Below are 20,509 nucleotides of genomic sequence, written 5' to 3' on the forward strand. Positions count from 1 at the left end.
TGAGACCATAAATGTGAGGGATCCGTGGACCATGCCCTGCAAAGGCACTCTGCAGGGGGAACTCCCTGAGAAAGACAAAAGGGGGCAGGTGCGGGGAAGAGGGAAAAGACAATGGGATCCAGGAGTGCCTGCGGAGTCTCTGTGGGCTGGAGATACCAAAAATGACCAACAGGGTGAGGACAAGTGACCTTCCAACCTAAGGAATATGAGGCAATGTACAGGGATGAATCTGGACAGAGCCCAAATCCCTACCACCAGGGAACTTGAGCCAGTGGCACCTTCTGCGGCACTTCAATTTCCTCCTCTGTAAAATGAGGTGAAGATGCCAACCTGGTGGGGTGTCTGGTAGGACTGAAGGAGCCCTGGCACTGTGTTTGGCACACAGCAGGTGCTCAGTAAGCATAACATCCAAAGATGACCTCCAGCATGTGTCCAGACCCTATACACACATACAGCTCACTGGCCCCTATACCTGCCCTATACCTACCTCATACCTAGCCCTCTACCTCTGTGTCTTTGCATACAAAGCAAGGGAGACAGGGAGGGTTCCAAACAAGGCTGGTACCAGGGATGGGGATGCATCTCAGGAGAGGGCCTCAAGCCAACATCTACAGAGCCAGCCTTGCTACCCAATCCCCTCCATGAGACTCCTAATGACACCCCCTCCCCTCCTCTCTGACTTTGCCTGTTCTGCCCCACCCAAAAGAACAAGGCTCTTGGCTGGGCATGGTGGTTCATGCCTGTAATCCCAGCACTTTGGGAGCCCAAGGCAGGAGGATGGCTTAAACCCAGTAGTTTGAGAACAGCCTGGGAAACAGAGTGAGACCCTGTCTCTACACAAAATTAAAAAATTAGCCAGGCGTGATGACATGCACCAGTAGTTCTAGCTACTGGGGAGGCTGAGGTGGGAGGATCACTTGAGCCTGGGAAGTCGAGGCTACAGTAAGTTATGATTGTGCCACTGCACTCCAGCCTGGGTGACAGAGTGAAACCCTGACTCAAAAAAGCAAAAAACCAAAAACAAAAAAGTGAGGGCTCTGGATCCCAGTCCTAGCACTTACAATTGAGTGATGCTGAGCAAGGGACACAACCTCTCTGAGCTTCAGTGTCCACAGGGATAGAATGGCCATATTATCTCACAGACTCACCAGAACTTGATACAAGTACAAATCAGTTAGAGAAAAAAAGTCCAATGGGGGCCGGGTGCAGTGGCTCACACCTGTAATTCCAGCACTTTGGGAGACGGAGGCAGGTGGATCACTTGAGGCCAGGAGTTCGAGACCCGCCTGGCTAACATGGTGAAACCCCATCTCTACTAAAAATACAAAAAATTAGCCGGGCATGGTGGTGGGCATCTGTGGTCCCAGCTACTCAGGAGGCTGAGACAGGAGAATGGCTTGAACCCACGAGATGGAGGTTGCACTGAGCCGAGATTGCGCCACTGCACTCCAGCCTGGGTGACAGAGCAAGACTCCAACTCAAAAAAAAAAAAAAAAAAAGTCCAGTGGGGAGACATATCAGAGAATAGTTGTCCCTCCCTATCCACGCGGGATCAGTTGGTTCCAGGACCTCCCTCAGATACCAAAATCTGCAGATGCTGTACACCAATATATAAAATGGCATAGTACAGTATTTGCATACAACCTACATATATCCTCCCATGTATTAAACTTTAAATCTCTCTAGATTACTTATAAAACCTAATACAATGTAAATGCTACTTACATAGTTGTTATACTGTAGTTGTTACATAAAAATGTAAATGTAAATTTCTATGTAACAATAAACTATGTAAATAGTTGTTACACTGCACTGTTTTTAAAATTTGTATTATTTTTACTTTTTTTTATTTTTATTTTTTTTAATATTTCTGATCTGTGGTTGGTTGAATCCACGAATGAGGATATGGAGGGTGCAAGGTAGCAGATACGTGGAATGAACAAGTCTAGAGAGCTTGTGCCTGTAATCCCAGCACTTTGGGAGGCTGAGGAGGGAGGATCACTTGAGCCCCAGAGTTCAAGACCAACCTGGACAACGTCGTGAGACCCTGTCTCTCTCTATATTAAAAATAACAAAAATAAAAATTTAAAAATAAAAAAGAGCACTAATGTGCAACATTAGGACTATAGGGAATAAGTTGTACTGTATTTTGGGATTCATGCTAAATGAGCAGATTTTATTAGTTCAGTGCAAAAGTATTGCAGTTTTCGTCATTGAAAGTAATGGCAAAAATTGCAATTACTTTTGTGCCAACTGAGATGATGAATATGTTCATTTGCTGCACTATAGTAACCTTTTTACTATCTAAATGTATTCATAACATCGCGTTATATACCTTAAGTATATACAATAACTTGTATTTTTTAAAAGAGAAAAACTCCACATAGCATGATTAGAGATTCTTCACAATTTATCTAAAACTTTTGACTACAATAGAACCATCAGAGATTCAAAGATATTTTTATTGCTACTCATCCTTTTAACTCTAATAGGTTTTATTTAAAATACTTTCCCCTCCTTTAACCCAAACAGAGGTATAGTACTGGAATGCTTTTCTTCCTTCCCCAGCTTAGAGGATAATCATAGCCAGCCGAAGATTTAAACAAGATCCAGCACCTAAAATACAGTCCCTGGCATGAAGTTGGGCTCCCGTGTGGGTGCTGCCTTCTGTCCCCGGGTGTGCTTTAGGCCTCACCTCCATCCAGGCACCTGCCCAATCACCAGCACTATCCTTCAAGTGCCTGTCCATGTGGGAGTTTCTAGAACCCTCTGGGATACCCTTGGAGGCAGGACCCAACCACGGTCATCCCACCAAGACAGTACATAAAGGCTGAGACCAGAGCAGAGACCAAGCTCATCTCCTCTCCACTTTATACCCACTTCTCACCCCCACACTCCAGCCACTGTCCTGGTTCGGTGTCCCCATCTTTTCCCTGGGATCATAACATCAGCTCCCTCACTCCCTTAAACTCTCCCTGCACTGGGCCTGTCACTCATACAGATTGCATAATCCCTTCCGCAGACCTCGGTGCAGACAGAAAGAAGTCAGGACTCCTGAGTTCGGTCCTCTGTGATACAGGGCCCACAAGCCCTTGCAGTCTCATTGCCCACTAACCCCCCAACAACATCCCCTGTGCCATCACCTCTATACAACCTCACCTGCCTGCCTCCGGGAGACCAAGGTCTAGCCTTGGCTCTGCCTCCCTGTGTGACCTTAGGCAAGTTCTTTGCCTCTCTGGGCCTGTCTCCTCCTCACCGGGCTACTGGGGCTTTATGCAAATGAGACAAGATGAGGTAGTGAGTGCCAGGTGCCAAGAGGCTCAAGAAATGTTAGCCTGCAATCCACGGCCTCCTCTTCCACACATCCAACCCCTCCTACAGCAGCTGTTAGCAATCTACTTCCTCAACCTTAACAGCAGCAGGTTCTCTCTCTCCTAAGCTCTGGAATGCAGACATGCTCACAGCCAGCACCAGCAGGCAGAGAGGGGAGCAGAGGGAGGACAGCTTAGAGGAAAATTACCCGGCTTTCACCCCAGCCAACACTGGTGCTCACAGCTATCTCAGAGAGAGGGGATCTGGGGGCCTGGCAAACCCTTCCTGAGCCGTGGGCTTGGCCCCAAGCTTTGACCCTTGTCTGAGCTGATGGGATGGTGGGGGGTTACTCTGGCCACCACTCCGCTGGGCCACTCCCACTCTTTGGCATCCAAAGAGACAGGGAGGAGGAGGGAGAAAAAAATAAAAAAAATAAAAAAAACAGACTGCCTTTGTGAGGAGGAGAAACTTGGTTCCTGCCGTTGCTTGCTGGGGCCCCAGGCACCAACATAATGGAGGATCCCTGATGACAAAAGGTCCCACTGTGGCCAAGAGCCTGCCCAGTTGCCATAGCTCAAGTCTCAAATCCTAAGTACCATGTCTCTGCATCATAGAGTTTGTCATGCCCAGTGTCACATACCCTGTGACTGTGCCACGTACCAGGCCCTGCGTTCCTCTTGCTTTGTCCTGTGTGTCTCCCTTTAGCGGCATCCCATGCCTGTTACCCCTGGGTCATGCTTCATGCACCATGTGATGTCTGTTTTGTGACAGACTCTATACCATGTACTATCTCTTGAATGCCGTGTCCATGATACCAGGTCCCACCCCTTAGAAATATGTGCCATAAACCTTGTCCTGGATCTATGAATTGTGTTGTCCCTTGCTTGGTGATTCACATCAGGAAGGGGACAGGATGATGTTTAGGGAGGACAGGCTCTCAGATGGACTCCCAGCCCTATCAACGATCATCTATGTGAGCCTGTAAAAGTGACTTCCCGTCTCAGTGCCTGTTTCTTTGGTTATAAAATGGAACTGATACTCACATTCACCGAGGATTAAAGTAGGTAATGCATGTAAGATGCTTAATCTAAGAAGCTGGCACAGAGTGAGTGCTTTAAAATGTTTGCTAGGCCTGTGCCAACCGTGCCTGGGCATCTGTGTTATGTCCTGTGCCCTGCGTACCAGCCTCCCATGTGCCCAGCTCCTCGGGTGCGTCAGACACCGTGCACATTAGTGAAATTCAAACAACCCCCTACAAGGAGGGTAGGATTATTCCCTCTCATACAGAGGAGTAATGGAAGGGCAATAATTTGCATGAGGTCACAGGGCCAGCTGGAATGAACACAGCTCTGGATCTTCGGAGAGACAGAAAGCAGGCCAGGCGAGGTGGCTCATGCCTATAATCCCAGCACTTTGGAAGGCTGAGGCGGGAGGAATCCATTGAGTTCAGGAGTTCAAGATCAGCCTGGGCATCACCACAAGTCCCCATCTCTACAAAAAATACAAAAATTAGCCAGGCATGATGGCGTGTGCCTGTGGTCCCACCTACTCGGGAGGCTGAGGTGGGAGGATCGCTTGAGCCCAGGAAGTTGAGGCTGCAGTGAGCAGAGATCACGCCACTGCACTCCAGCCTGGGTGACAAAAAATACAACAATAAAACAACAAAGAGACAGAAAGCAGATGCGTGGTCAGCTATGGGGTGTGCATAGAGATGGACGTAAGCAAGCATGAGGGATCCTTTTGGGGATGATGAAAATCTTCTCAACTGGATTGTGATGATGGTTGCATAACTCTGTAAATGTACTAAACATTATTGAATTGAGTGAATTATGTGTATGTAAATTTACTCCAATAAATCATGTAAATTATATTTCAATAAAGCTGTTTTTTAAAAAAAAGAAAAAAAAAAAAGCCCACACACTTCCTGTGTACTATTCTGCCAAAGCATTCTGCAAGAGAAGGGCGCTCCCTGTGGGTCAGTGAAATTCAACCAGAGGCCAAGCTGCTCTGAGGCCCAGCTGGGAGCCAGTTTCAGCCGAGCAGTTCCCTAACACCTTTGTGGACCAGGTGTGCAGCAGGATCACCCAGGGAGCTCAGGAAACAATAGATTCCCAGGCCCCACCCCTAGCCTCTGAGTCTGTAGGTCTAGGGTGGGGCCCGGGAACCTCTGATTCTGAGGCTCAGCCAGGACTGGGCCCACATCTTCCTTTCACATTTGGGGAAACTGAGGCTAGGCAGGAGAGGGGCCTGGTCAGACCTAGTTGATCAAACAGTGGGAGAGCCAGGGCTAGAATTAGAGCCCTTTCCTCTTCTCGTCTCTCCATTCCCTCCGCCTCCCTCCCACTCCTCCCCCTGTCCTCAGCCTCCCGGTGACTCAGGGCTCTGAGTCACCCAGAGGCCCCACAGAGGAAACTTCTTAGGAAAAACAATCGCCAAACAAAGCTTTCCCTGATCTGGGGAAGAGAATAGGCCCAGGGGGCCAAGAGAGGGAGGGGAGGGAGAACACAGGGTGGAGTTGGAGGCTCCAAGACTTGGAGTCTCAGCCACTCCCTTGTGTGGGGCCCTAGATAGGGACGTCCCCGGAATGAACGTCCCCATCTGCAAATAACACCTCCTATGCTCATAGAAGCCCACTGTGATGATAAGTACTTTATAAGCATTGTCTTGTTGAATCCTCCCCAAAACCCATGGCTGGCATTGTCTCCTTTTATAGATGGAGGAACAAAAGCTCAGAGAGGTTCAGCCCAAGGTTACACCATTAGGAATTCAGGGCTGTCTGACTCTGAAGTCCGAAGTCTGACTCTCACTTCTACACACCTTTAAAAAATACCTACTGTACACCGTGGCATGAAGATCAGCTCTCATCAGACAGGTAAGGAGAATGATGGCCACAGTGGCTGTTCAATCACAAATTGTCTCCTTTCTTTCTCTGACTTCCCGGCCCAGAGGGCACACAAACAGGAACACCAATAGTCATTCAAGCAGTTGTGGGCCCTGGGAGCACAAAGGAGGGAGCACCCATGGCCCAACAGAGCCACGGAGGAGGGGCATTGGGGCAGAGCCTTGGAGGATAAATGGAGTTTCCCTTTTCGGAAGGTGGGAACAACAGACGCAAAGGCTTGGGGGTGTGGCCCGCACAAGGAAGCGTAAACAGTTTGGAGAAGCATGGCTGGGGTTGAGACAGTGGATACCTCGGGGAGAAGGGGTCTGACTGCTACGGAGTCCTGGCCTGACCAGACGCACTGAGGATTTTTAAGCAGGGAGAGAATAGAATTGGAACTGGTTTCATCTCTGCAGAGGGCCTGGCTGGTGGTTGAACTAGGAGTCAGGAGCGGGACTTTCCCTCGGGTCTCCCTAGCGTCCCTCCTCTGAGCTGGCTTCGGGGACCACCCCAGATCCCGTGCTACTCACCCATGGGTCAGAATTGCCCCCGAGGGCTTCTTCCTCGGCCATCGCAAGGCTGGGGGGAGCTATGTGGGCCTCTCCTGACACAGGCCAACCTAATCATCTCAGCCTATAAATAGGACTCAGGATTAGTCTGGAAATAGCTGTGCCAAGCCAACTCCGCAGGCATCACAGGCACACACAGTTCCGGAAATGGTTCTTCTCCTCAACACAATTAAAACCCAACACTTCCTCAGGAAACTATTGTTCACACTCCACTTTGCTTCCTTAAGCACGAGGCCGTCAATTTTGGGGGGAAGAACCTGCCTGCCTACTGCTGATTAGTGGGGGTATGCTTTGTGGAGAGGAGGCCCTTTTCCTGCTTCTCCCTCTCTGAGGACCTGAAGGAGTCACTACCACTCTCTGGGCCCCAGTTTCCCCAAAGGTAAATTAGGGAGGTGGGACATGATGCCATTTTTAACTTACCAGGATTTCAAAAATTAGAATTGTAATAAACATGTGAGCAGGGAGAAATGAACAGGTTCAGGGCCTGCCACTGAGGAGCTGAGTGGCCTTGGATGAGCCACTGTTCCTCTCTGGGCCCCAGATTCCTCAGCTGTAAAATAAAGGTGCTGGGGGATGATGTCCACGATCAATAATTTTTTTTTAATTTCATTTTTTTGTTTAGTATTTTTGAGAACCCAGCCACCTGGCCATGCTGTACCAGCCTTGTGCTGAGTGCTGGGGATAAAGGAACAAATAAAACCCAGTCCAGGCTTCTGTGTGCCCAGCCCTGTGCCGGGTCCCAGTGGGTAACAGCATGTCCAATCCCTTCAGTGTCCCACTAGAGGCTTCCTTTGGGGCTGCTGGGGACATCTTGTTTCTAGTTGAGAATTCAGATTTATGTCCAAAGACAAGAACTCCCTGAGGGGCAGATTACAACATGGACTGGGCCATTACAATCGACAAGGACACAAAGCTAACACAGCCATCGTTATACACCAGACATGTGCTAAGGACTCGATTTCCCCATTGTTTAATCATCACCAACTCCATTATCACCCCCATTTCACAGATGTGGAAACTGAGGCTGAGAAGAGTAAGGGACTTGTCCAAGGGCACAGAGCAAGTCAGGGCTATAGTGATGTTTCAGGCCCAGACCTGTTTGCCTCTGGAGCCCAGGGTTTAACACACCCCAGTGCTGCTGTGAAAGGGCTCTGGACAGCTCAGGCTGGCCGGCCAATGCGGGGATAACCGAACAGAGGTATGGAACAGAAAGGGGCATTGAGGATGTTGCTGTGTGTGTGCGGTGGGGGGAGTGACAAGGCTTCAGCAATGGTACTCATTCTCTCCAACCAGCTCCCAGTGCTGCTGTCCTCTGATTCACCCTCCGCTCTGCCTGCCATGGACTAATTGTTCTGAAATCCCATGGATCAAGTCACTCCTCAGCTGAGGACCTGTCCATGGCTCCCTGGTACCCAGAGGATAGAAACCCAGCATTCAAAACCTCTCTAACCAGCTCCCCACCTCAACCCTCACACTCCTGCTCACTAGCCCCCAGGCGCAGTGGGCTCTTCCAGCAGCCAAGCCTCCGCCTACGGTGCCTTCTTGCCTGGAATGCCCAACTCCCCCTTCTCAGCCTTGTTTGACTCTCAAGTAGGAAAAGCACTCTTTGTCTCCCTGAGCCCCTTGGCACTTATCACAGAGCACTCTGGGCGTTAACTTCCACTGTCTCCGTCTTGGATTAGAGTGGATCTCAGAGGGCCCGGTGGTGTCTGCTTCACCTCCCTCTCCACTGCAGCAGCTTAGCAAGGACTGGCCGGGTAAACTAAAAAATGCAAAGAGCTGAGAGAATCCTGGGAAAGTGCACATTTCCCAGGACTGCCCAATGACAAGCCCCATACCAAGGCACAGCATCAGGATACCCTCATGTGGAAGAACCAAAAATTGCACCCTCATGGCTTATCAGGATGGTCCTTGTGTCTGTCCCTTTCAAGGGTTCTGATAATGAAATCTGGGCAAGTCACCCTCCTGCTTTAAAACTTCCAATGGTTCCCAGAGGTCTAGCATAAAATCCAAACTCAAGGGCCCACATAACCTAGGTGCTGCCTGGCCCCCAGGCCCTCCTCTTGCCACGCCCCCCTCCCTGGCCAGCCTCCCTCACTTCTTTCAGTTCCTCAAGGACTCCCCCTCACTAAAGCCTTACCCAGGTCGCCTCTCTGCCTAGGGGGCTCCTCCGTTCCCTGCTCACTCAGCCACCTCCCTCTCCCTCTTCAGGTCTCACTTTTTAGGGGAGGCTTCCCTGATCTGTCCAGATAAGACCTCACCACTCCCACCCAATCCCACACGCTCCCATAACCTGATCGTTTCCTTCACAGCAAGAATTAATCTTCAGTGTAAATAATGATCTACTGAAGACCTATGAGGAATGGGAAAGTCTTGTTTTTTGCTGATTCTTCAACACCCAGCTCACAGCCTAAATATCTCTCAAATGAATGAATATATGAATGAATGAATGAATGAATGAACCTATATACATAAATCAAGACAAGAAGGTGGGCAGAATCCTAGGGAACACTGAGGCAGAAAAAGCGGGGCCCTGGGCCAGGCATCATGGCTCACACCTGTAATCCCAGCACTTTGGGAGGCCAAGGCAGGCAGATCACTTGAGGTCAGGACTTTGAGACCAGCCTGGCCAACATGGTAAAACCCTGTCTCTACTGAAAACACAAACATTAGCCGGGTATGGTGGCACATGCCTGTAGTCCCAGCTACTCAAGAGGCTGAGGCAGGAGACTCACTTGTACCTGGGAGGAGGAGGTTGCAGTGAGCTGAGATCATGCCACTGCACTCCAGCCTGGGCACCACAGCAAGACTCCGTCTAAAAAAAAAGAAAAAGAAAAAGAAAGAAAGAAAGAAAAAGAAAAACAGGGCCCTAACTAAAAAAGACAGGAGGAAAAACAGGGCCCTAACTAAAAAGAGAGGAGGGGCCCTAACTGAAAAAAACCAGGGCCCTAACTTAAAAAGTCAGGAGGAAAAACAGGGCCCTAACTAAAAAGAGAAGAGGAAATAAATCAGACAGTGCAGCCTCCCAGAAGCAAAAGGAGGGAGTTTCTGGAACTGCACTAGAGACTGGCACATGGAGTCCTGAGGAAAGAGCACTGGATTGGACATCAAGGAGGTCACTGCGGCCTCCCTGATTGAACCAAGGTTCCGTGGAGGTGGGCACAGGGCTGGTACATTGCAGGGGGCAGAGGAGTAAAGAGGGGTGAATAAGCAAAGCTCTCAGGCGACGGTTGCTCAGCTGGGTCTATGCCAGCCTGGCCCTGCAGGGTCTGCGGAAGACAGGGCCCCTGTGTCATAGTCACCAAAAGCATCAACAGAGCATAACATTCTTTTTGTTGACAGATTACATTGAGGCAACTTGGCTTTTGGAGTTATCAGGGCTCGGTCTCAAAGGCAGATTCATCAGAGCCAAGACCCGGCCCTCAAGTCCTCCTATTAGGGCAGCACTAGGGCCACCTCGTTGTCAGCAGAACCTTTGGGTAGCCGCTGATGGGGTGAGTCAGCTTTCTGGGCCCGGCAGACCTTTTGGGAATCCCTGGCTTTTGGGGCACAACATCCTGGGGACCACCAAAAAGCCCTTTCACCTGAGCTTTGGTAAAGAGGAACAGCTCCGGCTGTGGGTGGCTCATGTCACCATCTGGAAGCCAGCTGGGCCACAGCAGACGCGTAAGTCCTGTATTCATTCATCCCCTTCTCCTTTTGGCAGAAAAGGGATGGCGTGGGTTGGAGGGGTGTTTTCCTGGGTTCTTGCACAATTGCTCATTAGAAATTCACTTCTGTTTGGGTGTTGGAAGCTGGGCGATTCCCCCTAGTAGTGATCCTTCCTGTCTCACTGGTCACAAAGCTCTTTGGCATCTACAAGCTCGTTGGGTCCACACAGCAGCTTTGTTAGGTGGGTAGGGGGAGACCAAGGCACCCATCCTACAGGTGGAGAAACCGAGGCTGAAGCTGGGAGGTGAGCCAGTCTCCTGGCTTCCAGCCCAGGATTCTGCACTCCTCCCCCGACCTCCCCACCTACTTCAGCAGGTCACCTGTGAATCTGATAGTCAGGTGGGCCCCACCCTGCCAGCTGGCCCCAGCGGGCATGACTCATCCGCTTCCCCATGACTCACACACCTCAGGTGCTCCTCCTCTGGTCAACAAGTCCGGAGACTTGGCAAATGGACCCCCATTTTTCTCACCTCTCCAAAGCCTCTGGGAAGAATTCCTGCACCTCCTCTTTATGGGGACTCTGCTCTTCTACAGAAGAGCAACCAAGGCCTTGAGAGGGAAAGCAACTCTCCTAAAGTCACATAGCAAGCAAGCAGCACGGCCAGGGTGGGAGCCAGGCATCTGGGCACCGAGCCCAGTCCCGGCCTCCTCCCCACAAGATCACTCTCGCCTGACCTCCCTCTCAAGGACAGGAAAGGAGCAGAGACGCACTCTGAGCCTTATTAGGAAGACCTCAGGGACTCCCACTGAATCCACTGTGGCTACAGCGGCTGCTTCCACCACTGAAGTCCCCTCCAGGCTTCCCTGGGCAGCCAGGGCGGGGTTTAAGAGGACGACAGGTGTCTGCATTGCTCTACCTACCTAACAAGGCTGTGCAGGGTGAAGAGTGCTGCTCCGTGGGAAGGCGCTGGGACCAAGGCCGAAGCACTGGACAAAGAGAGCTATGAGCACCACCTGTAAACAAAGGGCACAGAATGTCAGCCTCAGGGGGAGTTCAAGGTCATCTGGTCAAATCCCCATTTGATGTTTCAACTCCTTTCCTCCCCTCCACCAGGGGTCACACAATCAGTACTTGCACACATCCAGCAACACCGCACTCACTACCTGCCAAGGCTGCAAGACCTGCTGCTGGAGGGTTTGGCTGGGTAAAAGAATTGTCCTAAGGATGCACTAAAATCTCTCTCTTCTTATGCCTTGTACCTGCTGGTACTAGCCCTGCCTCCTTTTGGGTCAGCCAGAACAGGTCTGTCCCCCTCTTTCCTGATGGCTGTTGGGAGATTTGAAGACAGTGATCCTGGGCCCCTCAAGTCTTCTACAAATTGTGCACCCCCTTTCCTCCAGCTCTTCCTGAGACCAGGGTTTCCGGTTCCCTCACCCTGTTCCCTGATCTGCTCCAGATGAAACCTGTCCCTACTGACAGCACAAGACCCAGAATTAGACAATCAGTCAAGCTCTACCCAGGGCAGGGCAAGCAGGACTCTCACCTCCTTCATTAGAGATATCATGCTTCTATTAATTGAGCCTAAAATCCCATTTGCATTTAAGGCAGCCCTATTGCATGGCTGAATTCAGTCTACAGTCAACTTCAGAGCTGTACGTTAGTACTCTGAAGTTATATAAACTGGGCCTTCACTTAACTGTGTAACTTGAGCAAGCTACATCACTTCTCGGAGTCTCAGTTGCCTTTGCTGTTCAAAGAGGGATAATATTAGAACCTACCATGAGATAAAACATGTTCAGGGTTTTGCATAAGGCATATGTTTACTCTAATTATTACCCTGATTATTAATAATTAAATTTCTAAGTCTGTTGCCTGCAAATTGTATCTTTCTCATCCTGCACATGTGCGATTTGGGGACCCACCCTGTTGATATGTCATATTCGCAGCTCTGTGCCTCAGCATCAGTCTATTATTGTTCTAATGCACTACTGCTGAGCAAGACTGCATTATCAGTGTCTGGTGATAGGACTTTCTCTCCCTCTAGGCTGTAAGCTCCTTGGAGGCAAGGATTCTGTCTGCTTCACCTCTAAAGCTCCAGCATGGCATGTGCCCTGCAAATGGCAGTGCCAGTGGACATATGCTAGATGAGTGGATGAAGGACCATCCCACATCAGCTCATCGTGGAGTATGCAGCTCAGTCCTCCCGCCTCTCAGGGACAACTTGGATCTTCACCGTTCTTCGCCACTAAGAATTCCAGTCATCTACATTCAGAGGAAAGCTGAGCAAACAGGCTCCTGCCCACACTGGAAAATTTCTCTGCCTAAACCAGCTTCCCTAAGCCGAGGGGAGAGTCCAAGATCCCGAAGATGGCAGGGCCGTGCAGGCTCCTGGGATTAAGACACAAACAAGCCCTGTTCTCAGGCTGACAGTAAATGGTTCAGACAGTCCTGATGACTTGTGCATTGTGACTGACATGGGACACAGCCACGGAAGTGGAGTCACGGTACCCAAAACCAGAGAGGTCAGAGGCCAGACACTTATCTGGGCTGCAGGACCTGGTGCCCACTTCTGTGGGTCTTTCTCAAAGACTATGGCAGAAACTTCCTGGTTCCAAGGGACAGACCAAAGCAGAGTTGGGTTTTGTTGTTTCTGCAAATGACTAATGACCTCCCGCACTCTGTCAACTCTGTGTGAGGATGAGCCTTTCGAATCCAGCCCCCCTTCTTTCTACACACCCCAAATTGCACTCTCATCCTCAGATGCACATGGTGGTGCTGCATTTGTTCCCAAGTGCAACGTGCTCCTCCCCTACTGCACCTCATCTTGGCAAACAGCACTACCACCCACCATCCACCATCCACCCGGTGGACCAGTCCAGACACCAGGCCCTCACCCTCCTCAACACACCACTCACCCCTTTTGCTCTGTCACTCTCCCCTCCAATGTATCACCATGTCTTGCTAGTTCAACCCCTGACTGCGTCCAGAGTGTCCCTCCTTCTCCCCACCCCAATGCCAACATCTGGGTCCATAGCCCCATCACCTCTCACCTGCATGACTGCAGAACCTTCCTAACTGATCCTCCTGCATCCTCTCCCTCCTACAATGCATCCTCCTTAGAGCAAGCCCAGACCATGCCACTCCTCTGTGCTTCCACCACTGAAGTCCCCTCCAGGCTTCCCTGGGCAGCCAGGGCGGGGTTTAAGAGGACGACAGGTGTCTGCATTGCTCTACCTACCTAACAAGGCTGTGCAGGGTGAAGAGTGCTGCTCCGTGGGAAGGCGCTGGGACCAAGGCCGAAGCACTGGACAAAGAGAGCTATGAGCACCACCTGTAAACAAAGGGCACAGAATGTCAGCCTCAGGGGGAGTTCAGCCATGGCTCCACTATGGCCCCAGATAAAGTCCAAGATCCTTAACAAATCTCTCCACATTCTTCATGACCTGTCCCCTTCAACTCCTTGAGCCTTGGCCCTCATGGCTTCCTGTCTTCCACTATACCCCACCAGGCTCCAGCCAGATGCAATGGCACTCTGTTCCTGAGTCCTCCATGTAGTCTCCGTACAGACCTCCATACCCCCTAATCTGCCGGTCACACTCTACTGTAATAGTCTATTTGCAAGTCAGCCTCCCCAATTGCTCCCATGTATCCCAGAGCCTGGCCTAGGACTGGGACCACCGCAGCTCAAGATTTACCAAAGTAAGAAACTATGACTCCCATGCGTGCACACGTGTGTAGCACATACGTGCACGTGCACACACACATTCACAGAGCTGGCAAAGAGTGCAGATGCTGCCATCTATGGGCAAGAAAAGCATTACACTCTCCCTGAGATTCAGACACACCCCAGGAGCTAAGTTTTCAAACTCAGCCAGGTTTAGAATTAGCCCCAGCTAACTCCAAGTTGGTCTGTTTTCCATTTTGGACCTTAAGGCTGCAGCAGCTTAAAAACAAGGTCAGCAAAACCACTGATTCTAGTCCACCACCCACACACTCCAGATGGAGCCATAAAGAGAAGGGTTTCATTCCAGCACTCACAATCCCAGCCTGGGGCTCTCACTACGTGCCTGTTTGCTGAATCACATCCTAGGACATAGGAACAGAAGACGCCTTCTAATAGTCTCAGCTGTGGAAAGGCCAGTCTTTGGGGAGAGAGCTCGCCCGATGAAAGTCTGCAAGCCACCATGGAACCCTGTCTGTCTAGCTGGCTAAAAAGGAGCTTTCTGCTCTGGAGGTGGGATGGGGGGATACTGGAGCAGAGTATTTTTCTCTCCTAAAAGACTGCTCCCAGTTCATTGGGAGGGCCTTCAGACCTGATGGGAGTAACATGATTTCTGTCCATTAATGCCATAAGGGTTCAAATGGCCACCCCTAATAACAATAGTTATCATTTTCTGTGCACCTTCCAAGTGTTAAACTCTACAGGCATGTCTCATCATTGCAATAACTCTACCAGACAGCAATCTTTGTCCTCATTTTGTGAAGCTAGGACACAAGCTCAGAGAGGTGAAGTAATGTGCTCAGGGTCACACAGCTAAGATGTCTGGGCAGTTCCCACCAACGCAGGCTGCCTCCCCTACGTCTTGACCTCACTATATTTCAAAGCTATAAGGCTGGGCCTCTTGCTGACTAGAAAAAAAAAAAAAAAAAAAGAACATGCAAATCTTTGGGTACTCTAGATCATGGGTCAGCAAACTTTTTCTGTAAAAGGGCCAGACCGTAAATATTTTAGGCTCCATAGGCTACACACCCTCTCTGTTGCATATTCTTCCTTGTTTGTTTGTTATTGTTGTTTTTTAACAACACTTTAAAACTATAAAACCATTCTTAGCTCAGAGGCATACAAAAACAGACTAGGGCCTCCCCAGGACTGTAGTTTGCATCCATAAATACAGAAAGAATGTTTATAATCTCAAGTATAAAAACTTCTGGTGAAAGGGTTGATCAAATGCTAGCTGTATTTCTCCCCCTTCCAATGGCTTTCTACTGAGTCACTCTCTTTCCTAAAGAAGGACCTACTTTGCTCCATAATTAAGCAGCAAAGTATTTTAAGGGCTGTTCAGATTCTAGAAACTCATAGCTGCAGATAAAATAGACAGATAAGTCAGATATCAAAGACAAGACATTAAAAGATCTGGGCTCCAGGCTAGACCCTATTACTGTCACTGGGTCTTTAGCCCTGAACAAGGGACTTGCCTCTTAAGTCCCTTATCTCATAAGTATTGATTCTACACTAATAACAGATTGATTTCAAATCTTGCAACTGAAAGTGTGATCCCTGGACCAGCTACATCAGCATCACTAGAAATGCAGAGCCTCAGGCCCCACCCCAGACTTGTGGAACCAGAATCTGCATTTTAACAAAAGCCCCAGGCGATCTTAGAATGCTCTAGAACATCTTTTTTGTCCAGCTGAAACACAGTTCACAAAATCTTTGTTAGCAATGAGGAGAGAAAGGGTCTAAAGACATCTTTCTTGATGTCATGGTATTAAGTCTCTGACCTAACACATGTACCAGTGATTTCATAAAGCATTCCACTCTAGGACCAATTGACAGACCAAGATCTACCACTGGATCTTAAAATAAAACCTTAACCAGGTAGAAAGTAGACCTAGGGGAACAGGAAAATGTGTATTCCCCATATTATGGAGGGGCGGGGGCAGGGAATAGGTTAGAGAGAGAAATGACTTACCCAAGACCACACAACCAAGACAAACTAGGGGTATGACCACCATCAGGTTTCTTTCTTTCTTTCTTTTTTTATTATACTTTAAGTTCTAGGGTGCATGTGCACAACCTGCAGGTTTGTTACATATGTATACATGTGCCATGTTGGTGTGCTGCACTCATTAACTCGTCATTTACATTAGGTATATCTCCTAATACTATCCCTCCCCCCTCCTCCCACCCCACTACAGGACCCGACCACCACCAGGTTTCTTAATCTTCCTTAGTCAGGCCTTAGGTTTCATGAGAACTGAAATCATTTTGGTTTGGTAGAGCAGCAATCAGAGGGCTTGCTGTTGGCTTTGGGAAATTCACTTGCTCTCTCAGGGCACAAGTATCTGTAGCCATGAAGTGAGGGCGTAGAGCCAGGCGATTCCTAAAGCCCTGCTATAAAAGTCATGGTCTGGAAAGTTTTGAGATGAGGAGGCAGTCGGGGGGGTGCCCTATGCCAAGGTCACCACAGTCACACCAAAGTCTCTGGGGGATGGGATCACAGAGCCAAGTCATTCGGTCCTTTGTGAGGAGGCTGAGGAGGGACCTGGCGTGGGCTCTAGCCATGCATCCCCTTGGGGCCACCTCAGCTGGTCACCACAGGCTGGCACGGATGCTAAGGATGTAGCCCATTTTACAGATGAGGAAAATAGGTCCTTGAAAGGGGCTAGGGCTTCTTACCAAAGCAAGGAATTCTTCCCTTCAACTGACAACAGTGCAAGGGTAGCCTGTATTCAGAAAACCTAACACATGAACACACAGATGTGTGCAAATGGTTGATTTGGGAATAATCAGGCTCTTTATAAATAGTGCATTATATTTTACCTACAGATTTGCTACAAAAAGGATTCATTCGGGGCTTTGATGGCAAGGCTCCCAATGCAATGCTTCTCACACTTGAATTCGCACACGAATTCCATGGGGATCTTGTGAAAATCCAGATTTGGATTAGTAGACCCAAGGTGGGTAGGGTTGCCAGATAAAACATGAGATGCCCAGTTAAATCTAAATGTCAGAAAGACAATAAGATGTCTTGGTATAATTATGCCCCAAACATTCCAAGGGCCATACTCATGCTTAACTGGCACACTGTTTTTTATTTGCTAAATAAGGCAACCCTAAAGATGGAGTCTGAAATCCCACATTTCTGAAAAGCTCAAAGATGAAGCCTTAGTGCATTTAAAATGCAATTTAAATCTATGAAAACTATATTTTATGCAACCATGAATTTTATGGTCTTTTTTTTAAGACCACTGAACAGGCTAGGCAGGCATCTCCCACCTTCTAAAAGAGCATAGAAAGAATTCTGGCTGCCACTGGAACTGGGAACTTGCCTTCCAAGAGAAACAGGTACTGTGGTGGGAGGGGAGGTGGGAGGGGGATGGATACAGGCTAGCCCACAAAAGCCTGTTTTACCTCCGTTCTGAACGATACAGTTCCTTTGGACTACCAGTTCCTGAAGTGAAGCTCAGGACACCAAGAAACATGGCCGTTTCTTCTCTGAGTCCATGAAACAGGAAGGATCTGTCCCTACCTGCTTCCTTTCCAGGGCTCTTTGGAGTCAGATGAGATAATACAAATTCCCAGCATCCACATGATTGCACTGGCCAAGCATTGTGTTAGGTACTTTGTAGAATTCTGTGAAGTGGGTATTGAAGCCCTAACTGTATAGCTGAGAAAAATGAAACTCAGTGAGGTGATGTCCTCAAGGTCTTAGGGCAAGTGCAAAACATAAACCAGAAGGAGAACCAAGTTCTCTCCACTTCTTCGGCCTGGGATCTTAACTTGTTATGCTTTATTGCTGCTGAATTGTGCAAGTGTATTTGCCAAATGAATGAATGAAATGTAACGTTTCAGGAAAATGGTCGCTGTACTCTATAAAAGGACAGCTGAGCTTTTTATAACCAGCTTCAGATGCTCCTGAAGAATGCTGCCATTCTCACGGATGGCTGGTAGGAATAAGGACTACTGTAACCTTTATGAGCAGAAATTTGGCAAAATTTAGCATGACACAGATTCTTTGCTTGGCCGAACTTTAGCCAGGCTTCTGAACCTTCTCCTAGGCCCACCTGTGCACTTCCTTATAAAATCCAGTTTTAGCAAAAGAATCCCGCTAAGTCTGTTTAGCCAGAACCCCTCATCCTTGATATCTGATCAGGCTCCTCATCCTCCACCATGCCCCCACTGATGTTTGAATCACCCTGGTTTGTCTTCATCAATAATTTTGTTAGGTCGGTTTAGCAAGAATATCCCTTATTCCTGAGCTTCCTCTTAGTAATTTTCCATCCGCTGACCCCTACCCTGCTCTGCAGCTATCAATTCCCACTCACCCATGCTGTATTAGGAGTTGAGCCCAAACTCTCTCCCTCACTGTAGGACCCTGTTGCAGTGGTCCCTATGCCCAAGGCAATGTTCCTGAATAAAGACCTCCTTACCGTGTTTTCACAAGTGTCACTGAATTTTTTTTTTAACAAGAAAAAGCTATAAAATGTGTCATTTTGACTCAGGAACTCCATTTCTAGGGCTCACTTCTAGGAAATAATAAAAGAAGAACACACAAAAAAAGTATGCACTAGGTTGTTCATTGCAGTATTGTTTATAAACTGCCTAAATGTTTCATAATTGAGGATCGTTAAGGGAACATGGTACAGGCACACCAAAGATAGAATAATAGTGAGTGATGAAAACTCGGGTGGGCATTTATTTCTACCATAACAAAAAAAAAGTAGGAGGCAAGACCCTTGTTTAAGGACTAAAGAGCCACTGACAATAACAGGGTACAGCCTAGTGCCCAGATCTTTTAATGTCTGTATTCGATATCTGACTTATCTGTCGATTTCATCTGCTATGAGTTTCTAGAATCTGAACAGCCCTTGAAATACTTTGCTGCTTAATTATGGAGCAAAGTAGGGTCCTGTAGGAGAGAGAGACTCAGTAGAAAGCCATGGAAGGGGGAGAAATAGAGCTAGCATTTGATCAACCTTTTCACCAGAAGTTTTTATACCCGAGATTATAAACATTATTCTCTCTGTATTTATGGATGCAAACTACAGCCCTGGGGAGCCCCATTCTTGGTTCTTTGGGGGTGATCTTGGGCAAATCCTGTTTCTCTCAGCCTTTTTGTTAATAAATAAAAAGCATTATTTCATTTTTTAATCCCCAGGACTATTGGAATAAAAGATTTAAATTAGAATAAACATTTATCTACTTAGGTATAGTATGCTTTTAAAACTTTTAAAAATTAAATTTAAAAAGAATCCTTAATAACATGAGAAAAATACTTATGATATAATGTTGAGAAAAAACAGAAAGTCAGAACAGACAATTATAAATATAGGATAATTGTGTGGGGGTAAAAAAAATGCACTGAAAATATCAGGAAGGAAGGGCACCCAGGTGTTGGCAGTGATTTTCTCTGGTTAGTTATGAACACTTCTTTTTTATATATATACTTTTTTATTTCCTAAATTTTCTATCACAAGTGTAATAGAAATAATAAGGGTGGGGGGAAAAGGTCCTTGGAGGTGGGGAGAAAAAAGTACATATGCCGCCCACATCATCAACACACACCCAACAAGTTAACTAGTATTTACTTAGTACCCACCAAAACCCAGCTCAGCCACAGTCTCTGTAGCAGGGAAATTAAGGGCCAAGCCCCACCCTGAAGGCTCACATATGTAGAATATATATACTTTGCTTGGCAAATAAGCCTGGCTCCGATGATATTCTTATTGAGGTTGGAAAATAACAGGACTGTTTGCTTAGCCAGCTCAGCAGAATAAACGAATCCACTCCCACTGGTGCGACCCCTTCACTGGAGTTCCCTGCGAGGCTCTATGGCTTAAAGCCTTTCTGGATCACTCTTGGGAAGAGTCGATTTCAGGGATACTTTATAGCCCAGGAAGAAAACTGTTCTCATCCCTTAACCCAGGCACTGAATGCAAGAGGTGAAGAGGCTCCCCATGAGGCAGAGCAAGCAAGGGAGGAGGGAGGAGCAGGAGGGCCTGGGAAGGAACCTGACAGGCCGTGTGTGGGCCCTGGGGACCCCTGGGCAAAGGAGCTCACGTCTCCAGGCCTGAGTTTCCTCACTGGTAAAATGGGTCACATAATGACAACCCCAGGACTATTGTGAGACTCAAAGAAGAGAACGTAAGTCCTTTCATTTTTCTAAACTGAGCCTCAGTTTCCTCATCTGTAAAATGGAGTCACTATCTCTCCCCTCGTAGATCTGTTAAAAGACTAAAGCAGATAGTGAAAGCAAAAGGTGAACATACATAGTAAGTGTGTTACATACGGTGGCCCTTATTATTGTTGCTTGAAGAGCAGGGAATGGGATACATCAACAAATCCTAGGCCTCAACTCCCTTATCTGCAAA

The 20,509-nt window shown here is 48.2% G+C and overlaps 2 protein-coding genes across 21 annotated transcripts in view; one reads left to right on the plus strand and one right to left on the minus strand.

Annotated features, from left to right (window-relative positions):
- GSN (gelsolin) overlaps nucleotides 1-20,509 on the minus strand; it is a 131,707-nt gene that overhangs the window by 39,934 nt on the left and 71,264 nt on the right. For 6 of the 20 annotated variants that reach the window (XM_063788389.1, XM_063788388.1, XM_024345862.3 and 3 more), the window contains 2 exons: nucleotides 13,653-13,745; nucleotides 11,335-11,427 (listed from right to left, as the gene is read on the minus strand). Coding sequence is in view for 9 of the 20 variants with exons in the window: in XM_063788379.1 (XP_063644449.1) it covers nucleotides 10,347-10,445 (99 nt within the window). In the remaining 11 variants the exon portion in view is untranslated. Of the gene's footprint in view, nucleotides 1-6,146; nucleotides 6,307-6,723; nucleotides 6,827-9,503; nucleotides 9,578-10,346; nucleotides 10,684-11,334; nucleotides 11,428-13,652; nucleotides 13,746-20,509 lie in introns of all 20 variants that reach the window. The other 14 variants (XM_063788379.1, XM_054659033.2, XM_054659031.2 and 11 more) reach the window with 6 other exon arrangements.
- On the plus strand, nucleotides 10,847-11,338 carry LOC104008001 (putative uncharacterized protein GSN-AS1). The gene has a single exon (XM_054659044.1). The coding sequence runs from the start codon at nucleotides 10,847-10,849 to the stop codon at nucleotides 11,336-11,338; it is 492 nt and encodes a 163-aa protein (XP_054515019.1).

Source organism: Pan troglodytes, chromosome 11 (genome assembly GCF_028858775.2).
Source record: "Pan troglodytes isolate AG18354 chromosome 11, NHGRI_mPanTro3-v2.0_pri, whole genome shotgun sequence".
Classification (NCBI taxonomy): Eukaryota; Metazoa; Chordata; class Mammalia; order Primates; family Hominidae; genus Pan; species Pan troglodytes.

What these genes read in the sequence shown, in the direction of transcription:
- LOC104008001 (XM_054659044.1), top strand. Translation starts at nt 10,847, where the DNA reads ATGACTCATCCGCTTCCCCATGACTCACACACCTCAGGTGCTCCTCCT.